Source organism: Myotis nattereri, assembly GCF_964212035.1.
Source record: "Myotis nattereri genome assembly, chromosome: 6".
NCBI lineage: Eukaryota > Metazoa > Chordata > Mammalia > Chiroptera > Vespertilionidae > Myotis > Myotis nattereri.
Window position 1 is genome coordinate 15,164,444 of NC_138081.1, and position 10,654 is coordinate 15,175,097.

Sequence of the window (10,654 nt, forward strand, 5' to 3'; positions counted from 1 at the left end):
TACCCCAACCAGGGCAGGGAATCGAACCCATGACCCTTCAGTCTGCAGGCCCATGCTCTATCCACTGAGCAAAACCAGCCAGGGCAGTAAGATGGCAATTTCATCACAGCATTTGAAAATACTAGTACAATCATATAATGCCAGTGCTGGACCAATGATGGCTGGTGCTAACCAGTTTTAACTAGAAGGTAAGCACCAATAGAAGAATAATATAAAAGGCTGCATGGGGAAAAAAAGAAAGATTACTGAAAACAAGATCATTCTTTTCCTGGACAGGACGCATGTCGACCTGGCAGAGTGCAGCTGGTTATTCCAGGTCCCCACGTGTGTCTTAGGGCCTGACGTGCCACCACCCAAGGCACACAGTCCCTCACACCCACCCCTGCTCGAGCCGCCTCCTGGAGCTCGCTGCTGCGGGGAAGAAACCGGCTGGCACTGCATCTCATTTGTTTCAGAGCTAACGGGAGAGCGGGGCGAAGCGGAGCGCTGCCCGCTGCCCACTGCCCGCTGCCCGTCGGGTTCCCTCTGCCGTCCAGCAGCTGCCTTGCAAGGAGGTCTGTCTGGCTCCTGCGGGAGGCCGGCAGCCCGGGGCCCCGGGTGTTGAGCTTGGGCATCTCCTGGGACACAGGCCAACTCCGTGGGGCGGGCGGGCTGACCCCCGCCTGGGTCTGGGGTGCGGCCCTCGCTCCTCCGTTTATTCATGTTTTTTCCGCTCCGTTTCCAGAGGGCTTTCAAGCTGACTTCTGTTGCTCCTTCAAACCCGACGCCGCTGCCTGCGAGCCGCCGTGTGGCCGCACCACCAGCTCGCTCCCTCCGCCCAAGGCCGCGAGCAGGGACCGAGCCAAAGCCGGCGGGGCGGAGCCCGCGCACCCCGACCCGCTCCACCCAGTGCCTAATCACATCGTGGTCTCCGCGGAAGGAAACATTTCTAAGAAGACGGAGTGCCTGGGCCGGGCGCTGCCGGGGGACCGCGCGGGGCAGCCGCGGGCGGCGGAGGGCAAGGCCGGCCGCAGGGACCCTGCCCCGGGCAGCGAGGGCGCCCCCGGCCCCGAGGGGCCCCGGAGAACCGCGGCCAGACCCGATCCCGGTCCCGAGAGCAAGCTCTCGAGCATCCTCGGCGACTCTCGCTTGGAGATGACGTGTAGCAATTCCTTCCAGGACAAAACTCGCAGGAATTCGCCCCAGAGCGACGTTTTACACACAGACATCATGAAGGGGTCGGGCGAGCCGCAGCCGGACCTCCAGCTCACCAGGAGCCTGGAGACCACGTTCAAGAACCTCCTGGAGCTCAAGAAGGCGGGGCGGCAGGCCCCCAGCGACCCCGCCCGGGGCGCCGCGGAGCTGGACTTCCCCGGCTTCTCCCCCGCCGCCGCGCAGGACAGCTGCCTGGAGAAGTTCGCCCCGGACCGCAGCGAGGGCGCCGTGGAGACGGACTCCGTTTTAGAAGCCGCTGTAAATAGCATCCTCGAGTGTTAATCGCAGCTCCCGCCCGCCCGCCCGCTCCAGTCTCTCCTGCAAAAGCGACCGGACGGCCCTGGCTCCCGCCCGCGCGGCCCATCACCTCCCTCCTGCTCTCACCCTGTTCTTCCTCAAGAGCAATACTCGCCTGGGTCCAGGGAGATCCGCCAGGAAAACAGTCCTTGTTAGAAAGCAGTCTGATAGGCCTTCACCTTGCAAGTGTTTTGAACGCGCTTTTAGTCAGTTTTTTGTTTACTTGTTTTATTTTCTTAAAAATACTGTGTAACTCAATGCGATCATAGGACCCTTGGCCCTGGGTAAAAAGAAAAATCCAGACAATCATAAGTCATTTGAAAAGAACAGACTTATTAAAGAAAATCAAACAGGACTGATAGAAGCTACTTTTTAAAGCATCCCCCACTGTATCTCCAAATGTTGGCTTTTGGGTTTTGTTGCTGTTGCCAGAGGGGAGACCACATGGCTCTCCCCTCGCCGCCTCAGCAGTGGCTGCTGGCCGCTGCGGGGGACCCCTCGGCCCTGGGGTGGCCCAGGGGCGGCAGCCGGTGGGAGGGTGCGGGCATGTGCAGGGCGTCCCTGTTCGTGTTCCGTGCTTTCCCGAGGCTCCTGAGCTCGGCCGCGGGCCTTCCCAGCACGTCCGAGGGGGGCGCCCAGGCCTGCCCGTTCCTAGTGCCGCAGCGTGGCTCCGAGCCTCGGGCTAGGCAACGGGACGGAACCGTGAGGTGGCACAGCGCGGGGTGGGGCCGGGGCGCAGCCGGAGGCATAAACCTGTATATATGTAAAAGCACATATATGTTAACTGTGAGAAAAACAGGCGTTTTGCATTTTATGATTGGATAGAGCCAACATAGGATGTACCTTTTTGTTTGTTGCTGGGTTTTGTTTCCTTTAACCTCTCTTTGCACCCTCTCCCACAACAAACAGCCAAGCGTCAAAAGCACTTTCATTTGAAAACTATGTTGTAATTTTTCTGTTTAAACCTTAAGGGGACTTTGGCCTTGTTTATGCTGCTTGTTGTCTGAGAACAGTAGTCACCCCTGGCAGCAGTCATTACCAAAACACAGACAAACCAAAGGTAGCCAGCCAGCCCACCACGGAACGAGGAGATCTGGGACGCGGGAGTCCCACGCAAGAGCCAAAGGACGTGCCCTGTCATGGCTTGTGTTCGGCCTATGTTCATATTAGTGGACGTGACCTTGCTTTATTTATTTATATTTCTTTTCAGGGAGCTTTCCCCATTTCCTTTCTTTTGTGCCTGCCAAGGTCACCCCATTTCTGTGGTTACTGTCACTCTGGTGTCATGGTAACATCAGTTAGGTCCCGTCCCTGGGAAAGCTACATCATGGTATTTGCTGTGCACTGTCACACAGGCGTGAATTTGCCTGAGTGCTCGGGTCCCCAGGTCGTCGTGCTGACAGTGTGTACACACGCTCCCCTTCGGTGTATGCACTCTCTCGGTTATTCTGGTTGTCTCTATGGCTTCAGAGGTGTGCCCATGGTGTCCAGCCTGACACATTGCCAGGGCCTGCTTCTGGCTGTCCGCAGAATGCGGGTGACTCCCATTGTCATCATGTTGGACATGTCTTTTCCAGATTGGCCTGTGATGGAAAGGAAGGCTTCTGATTGCTAGAAAACACAGCAACAGAAGATAACTCCCTGCCCCTTTGTCCCACCAGAGAAACCCTGCGCGACAGCCAGTCTTCATAAAAGCAGAGCACCTCCTCCCCACGCCCACCCCCCGCCAATAGAAACCGGAAAATGTGGGCCATCTGAGAGGGCTGCCATGTTTTCCTTGCTTGTGCCAATGTCCACGCTGCATATCCCCCTTTTTCCTTTATTGTAACATATTAGGAAGAGAAGTTGCTGTTGCCAGTCGGAACTTTCTGTTTGGGCAGCCCTGGGGTGGCACCCGGCCCTGAACCCCAAGGTTTCACAGGCTCTTCTTCCTTTATGGCTCACGCTCCCCTAATTCCTAGCAAGACTTAAAGATGGTTCCTCCTGATCAAATTCTCCTCATTGTGGAACTTTATCCCTGGAAGCCTTTTCGAAGGCTGCTAATGAGTTACATTAATTACTGCGAATCAGTGGAATTCTTAAAGAGACAAGATAAGCTCTGTGTACATTTGTTGCACCTCTTCCCCATCCTGCCCTGCTACCCAAACCCTAGCTTTTCTATATACCACCTTCAAGGGTTTTTAAGCCCTAACACTTGTCTAGCAAATGGAGAGCCTAATTTACCAAAATGAAACTTGTAAATTTCTGTGTCCTTGTATGTAAGTTTACTTTTTATGGAGGGAAGATTCTAGATAATGACAAATGAAGATTATGAGATGTGTTTTACTCCTGTGATTAGGTTATGCGCACATAGGTCATAACCCGCATGCCGAGCCCTCTGGTGAAGGGTAAGAGAGCTCAGCCTCAGATGGCCAACCTTCAGTCGTTCAGGTTCATCGTCTAAGTTTTAGAACTACTTGTACTCAGTAACAAAGATCATTTCTTTCTCTCTTTTTTTTTCTGTTGTTGTGGAAAAGTGTGAATTTGTTATTAAGCATTTGATTTTCTGTGTCCTTAAGTACTGCCTAAAGATAAAGCAAATTTTAAACCGGCAATTACGAAAAAAAGAACTATTTTAGCTCTGAAGAATTTAGTAGACTTTGTTAGATTAGGGAGGCCTTACAGACTGACTTGACTTAAAGAGGACGCGTCACTCACTGTCAGTGTGGTGTGGGCTTTATTTGCTTAAATACCTTCATTTGTATAGTATGTCTCACTTGAAATTGCTTTGTATACATTTTGTAAAAATATTTATAAAATGTTTTGTAAAAAAGTATAACAAATTGCAGTTTATTTTGTTATGTTGGATAAATACTGTTAAAAGAAACCAGTCAGTAACTATATTGTTAATCCATGGTTAGGAAATGTTTAGTTGGAGATTACAAAATGAAACAACCATTGCAATACAGCCAAAGATTTGGGAAAATGTGCAACTGTGATTGTCTTGATTTGCAAGTAGGAATGGCTGCTTTTCCCAGAAGAAGGGTAAGTAAGTGTTCAGTGGGAGTTCTGTTGAAATAAACTTGCCATTGCCGAAAGTAGCCCGGGCAGTGAGAAGGTAGGGTTTTAACTGATCGCTTTCCAAACGGTTACAAATTAAACCAAGTTGGTCTGGGGAAAGTTTCCTCATGTACTTCTCTGGCCTCCATCCCCGCTCCTGTCACACGGATCCTTCCTTAACTGGCGAAGGAAAAACAGGGTCATTTGAAAAGTTAGATAAGTGAGCCTCCATCTGTAGGAAGTTTCCTTCCATATATTCTTATATTTATTTTGTTTCTTCAAGGACAAGAAAGTGAGGGGATAAAGAACAAAAGCAGAGCCCTGGCCGGTGTGGCTCGGCTGGGCATCATCCCGTGCACTGAGAGGTTGCTGTTTTGATACCTGGTCAGGGCACCTGCCCAGGTTGTGGGCTCAGTCCCCAGTAGGGGACATGCAGGAGGCAGCCAATCGATGTTACACTCTCACATTGATGTTTCTCTTTTCTCCCTTCCTCTCTAAAATTCAACAAATTCTTTTTTTATTTTTTTACTTAATGTATTTTTATTGAGGAAGGGAGAAGGAGAGATAGAAACATCAATGATGAGAGAGAATCATTGATAAGCTGTCACCTGCACGCTCCCCACTGGGGACCGAGCCCAAAACCCAGGTATGTGTCCTGACCGTAAAGAAAACTATTTCATATAAGACTTGTTCCAGCACTACCTGGGTAGCTCAGTTGGTTAGAGCATTGTCCCGATATGCCAAGGTTGTGTTTTCAATCCCCAGTCAGGACACATTAAAGAACCAACCAGTGAATGCATCATAGGTGGAACAACAAATCTCTCTCTCTAAAACCAATAAATAAAAATTTAGCCCTTGCCAGTGTGGATCAGTTGGTTGGAGCATCATACCATATACTGAAAGGTTTCGGGTTCAATTCCCAGTCAGAGCGCATACCCAAGTTGTGGGTTCTATCTCTGGTTGGTCAGGACGCATGTGGGAGGCAACCAATGTTTCTCACATCAATCTCTCTCTCTCTCTCATCAATTTTTTTAAAGTATAAATAAATACATTTTAAAATTTATTTCAGAATTAACATGTTTCTCTTTGGAGTCACACCTTTGACCAAAATGGTAAGAAATACCCATGTAACCTTATCTGTAAAGTTAGTCCCATGAGGCCCTTCTGCGTTTCTGTCCTCACGAGTGTGACTCTACCCAATTGTTAGGGGAACCACCAGAGGGCGAAATATATTTCTAGGGATGACAGTATAGGACTCCTTAAATTTCTCTTTGGGGCCTAGAATTTATACTCACACCCTTACTTGTGGTTTCATTGCTTCCCCTGCCCTTAAAGCAGTAGCAGTCGTGAACACAACAGTCAGCAACAACCAACATGTAAATAGGAAGTTGTCATATAACTAACAGAAATTAGGATACTTACTGCTTGAATCGTCACATCAGTGGATGGATTCCCTAATTATTTTTATTTTTGAAGTGTTGCCCTGATGTCGAGCTTCTCTCCTTACTAAGGTCAAATGTGTGTCCATCCTGATGCTCTTGTCCCCCTTGGACCCTTTGCAATGGGGATGCCCCCTAGGTGACGAGTTAGAAGGAGGGACCATCTGACTGCTTAGTTAGGATCAGTGTCTGTCCCCAGGGACAGGCCCAGAGGAAGGAACCAGGCATCTTCTCTGAGGAGGGGGAAGCCCTCAGCCCTGGCTGTGGGAGGTGGGAGGCCTTGTTTCAGGAGGGACCCTAGTTCTCCCTGATGTGAGGAAGTAGCCAGTGGATTCTTGGGGACAGAGGGAAGGGAAAAGACACAAAACCCCCACCATCTGGGGAATCACTGAAACAGCATCGCTCAAGCAGGACTAGCTATGCTGTCTGCGGGACTAACTCCCGAGACAGATAGGGCTCCTGGGGGCCCAGCTGAAGGTGGAGAGCAGTAACCGCCAAGCTTTGGAGCAGTTTACGGGCACGGGGCTAGACACGGGGGCGTGTGTAACTGAGGCTGATTTCTGTTCTCTAGGAGCTCCAAATCTAGAGAGAAAACAAGCAAATAACTAGGTACGTTTGGGAACCGGCCGGATGGAGTTCCAGAGAAAAGAAACGAGCTGCAACTCTCCAGGACTGCCACTTGGTAGAGAGCGACAAACCGGATTTCCATGCCCTGGTTCTTAGTGCAGTTTCCTGAGTGATGTTTGAGAGCAAATATATAGATTTTCTGCAGGGATGAAGGTAAAGGACGTTTGTAATTATAGTGTTAGCATGTGGAGAAATCTGTCCCAGTGTGCACACAAATGCTGGAGGCGCGTTTGTCGTATAAAGTAGATTCTTACGCGAACAGCCTGCGTCTGCATTGCTGCAGGGGAAAGGCCTTTATGAGAAACCTCTCTGTATCCCTCGCGCACAGGTGCTGTAGCCTGGCCTCTGACGGCAGCGGCAAAGGCAGGACGACCCTCCTGGGAAATCTAATTTCTGTGAAGGTCAAGGAGAGCCGTGGGGGGGGGGGGGGGGGAGGCGGCAGCATCTGGAAGCAGGTGCCAGCGCTTCATCTCACACGGATTCAGCTGCCTCCACCAAACTAGGAAGGCTCGTCCGGAAATGAAGCTGCCTCCATTCCTTGGTGTAAAATGATGTTACTGAAGACGTGTGGAAGGTAGAGAAAGCTAATGTTCCATTATCCCTGGGATAATTGAGAAGGGGTTTGGGTTTCCGGTCTTGTTTGGTTTTACCTTCTGCACACTGTCTCCTTCCTACCCTAGCTTTCTGTGTCTGTCCTTAACCCTCGAAAAGCGGCTGCCCCTCACCTGTTCGCTCCCTTTTCCTTCCCACTTTTGCTCCCTTACGTTTGTTTTTCAAGATCAAAAGCTGCTGTCCATGTTGTCTTCCCCAACTCCAGGCTCCTCTGGCTGCTCTCACACTACAGTGAGTTCTCACTTAAGGTCATTAATAGGTTCTCGGAACTGCGGTGAAATGGCGACAAGGAAACCAATTTTACCGCAAGCCAATTGATATAAACAAGTTACGTTCCTGTGGCATCTCATCAGCGCTGTCATGTAGCGACATTATTCCAGGACCTGCTGTAATCTCTTTCCCGCATGCTTCCTGGTAACCCTCGTCCCTCCGAGGAAGCAACAAGGAAAGCCTGAAACGAAGGACGCGGGCTGCTAGAAGGGCCGTAATCCAGGAAGGAGGTGTGGGGCAGACAGGAAACTGCAGGCGGACCCTCTTTCCGGTGTGGGGGGTGTGGTGGTTTGCCTTTCGGAGAAGGCACTGCTTCATTATCTAAGTGAAAAGAGTAGGATTACAAATAACCCCAAAGTGCAGAGAATACTGACATAACTTATTGTGGGATTTGTTAGCAAAGGGACCCTGGGGTTAATTCAGGGAACCACAAAACGTTGGTCCTGAAAGGAGTCTTAAAAAACATACAGTCGAGGAGTTTCTGAAACAGACAAATCACAGGTGGCTAATGACCGAGAGAGCTTTCATTAAGCTAATAAATATGTGATAAACAAAGGGCATACCACAAAATGTAAGCCTTGCTCCCATTCCAGGCCCCACTCCCATTTCCCAAAAATAATACCCATCTACACTTTTTTGTATATCCTTCCAAAATTGTTGCATACAAATACATCTTTAGCCAAAAAACAAAAACAACCAGGACCATGCTCTTACACCCTATTCTGTATCTTGCTGTTTCAAATACAATCCAATACAGACATTTTCCAAATGTCTTAGAATGCTATAGTCAGGATTCTGTGATGGCAAGCAACAGAAACTGATCTGGTTAACTAGCATACGGAGTTTTATAGGAAGGGTAAGGATTGAAGGGAAGTTTGAAAAAAACACCAGGTTTGAGCAGCCCAGGAACAAGGAAATTCCAGGAGGTTTCACTCAGTAGGTGGAAATCCTTAAAAGGCTTGCCGCAAACCTACATTTCTTCCGTCACCGCTGCTCAAGATTCAAAACCAAGGAAGGTAAGTTTACAAGTTTATGGTCCCAGGCCCCTCCCACTGGGCAGGTGAGAGGCCTGGGACAGGTCTCCCAGAACCCTTTCACGTTATGCGTGGAGGGCAAGCTTGTGCTACTCCACTCCCACAGATGTACAGGATGAGGGACAGCTCACTGGAAAAGGGGATACCACTGGGAAAGAGGATTGCGCCAGAACCAGTTTGCTCAGTGGGTAGAGCGTTGGCCTGCAGACTCAAGGGTCCCGGGTTCGATTCCAGTCAAGGGCATGTACCTTGGTTGTGCGGGCACATCCCCAATGGGGGGCGTGCAGGAGGCAGCTGATCAATGTTTCTGGCTCTCTATCCCTCTCCCTTCCTCTCTGTAAAAAATCAATAAAATATATATATATAAAAAAAGAGGATTGGATGTCAGCAGGCCAAAAAGTGAAAAACACCTACCACTGAAGTTTTGGGGACTTGAGGACCTACATCACTACATATAATTGCAGAGTCTTCCATACATTTTTAAATTTTTTTATATTAGAGAGAGGAAGGTAGAGAGAGAAACACTGATTTGTTGTTCCACTTATTTATGATTCATTGGTTGATTCTTGTATGTGCCTTGACTGGGTATTGAACCGGCAACATGGCTGAATCAGGATGACCTTCTCACCAACCCAGCTCCCTGGCCAGGGCCTTCCCTAATCCATGTAATCGCTCCCTAATGACGGACAACTGGTCAGGAAAAAAGAGAGCAGAAGCTTCTAAGACAAGCTACAGAGAATAAGATTCTTGAGGCGGTGAATGGCCATGCCAGGCTCTCACTCAGTAACCTCCCTTAGAAAAAACCCACTACCATCTCACCCGGTGTGAGAGCCCGTGCTCAAAGCTCAGTAAACATGTTCAGTTGGTGAGGGATTTTTGGTTGAAGCCTCCATCCCCTTTTTCTCTGACCAGCCTGGTGGGCGGGTGGCTTTGGCACTGAGATGAAGGATGCCCTCAGCACCACCCGCGGGCACGGGATCGCCTTCCCTGAATCCTGGCCTCCAAAGTCTTGTCAGCCAGTGTTGCTCATACCCCTGAAAGTCCTCCTCTCTCGAATATGTCCGCTCCCCAGAGCCTACCTTTTATCTGTCGGGGAAGTTACAAAATACTGACTCATTTTGGTTCTTTGTCCAGACCAATACGATGCCTTGCACGCGGCCAACAAGCCCCTGCAGGGGTCCACTGCTGTGACAGGTGCTGTACCTCAGAGACAGGAGACAAGCTCCCCGCCTTCTGAGCACCCGGTCTAAGCAGGGAAACAACAGGCCAGATGGTACAGGATGAAGTCTGTGGGGCCCCTGGAAGTGCTGACGGCCAAATAACCACATCGCTCTACCCTCAGGAAGCATATGCTGTGCTAGACACTTGGCAAAGCCTGGAGACTTTTTTTTTTTGCCACAGCTGGCGTGGGGATGCTACTGGCTTATAGTGGGTGCAAGTTTGGGTTGCTGCTGAACACCCTTACAGCGCACAAGACAGCCCCCCCATAACAAATAATTATCCGGGGCCCCAAATGCCACTAGTGCCAAGATGAAGAAGCCCGTGCTGAAATGGAAAAAAAGAAAGAGCCCTGACCGGTGTGGCTCAGTGGATAGAGCGTCGGCCTGCGGACTCAAGGGTCCCAGGTTCAATTCTGGTCAAGGGCAGGTACCTGGGTTGCAGGCACATCCCCAGTAGGGAGTGTACAGGAGGCGGCTGATCGGTGTTTCTCTCTCATCAATGTTTCTAACTCTCTATCCCTCTCCCTTCCTCTCTGTAATAAAATATATTTTTTTTAAAAAAGAGAAACCTGTGCTAGACGTCTAGGATCAGGCATGGCCCCTGCCCTGCCAGTGTCACGGGGAAGAAATGTGTGCAGGAATTCGGAGAAAGGGCGGAGACTGCTTAGAGCCTTGCTGGTCAAAATGTATTCCTAGACCCGAAGCATCCCTTCGAAGCGTCTTAAAACGCCGCCTCCGACCTGACGCCCCCGCCCCTCCCGAGTAAGTATCTGCATTTTCGCAGGACCCTCGGGTGGCTTCTGTGCACACAGTGCTTGAGACGCGATGTCTGAAAAGGCGTGACTGAGTTCCATCCCATGGTTTTACTAGGACCAGAGAGAAGGCAGCGCATTCCAGGCGGCAAGAGGGAATGTTGGGAGGA

At 50.0% G+C, this 10,654-nt stretch overlaps 1 protein-coding gene across 1 annotated transcript in view; it reads left to right on the forward strand.

Annotated features, from left to right (window-relative positions):
• BICRAL (BICRA like chromatin remodeling complex associated protein) overlaps window positions 1-4,313 on the forward strand; it is a gene marked incomplete at its 5' end in the record, with an annotated part of 38,475 nt that extends 34,162 nt beyond the window's left edge. Inside the window, one exon of the mRNA XM_081095063.1 lies at window positions 725-4,313. Coding sequence (XP_080951189.1) covers window positions 725-1,476 — 752 coding nt within the window. The 3' untranslated portion in view covers window positions 1,477-4,313. The remainder of the gene's footprint in view (window positions 1-724) is intronic.
• Between the last annotated feature and the right edge of the window lie 6,341 nt (window positions 4,314-10,654).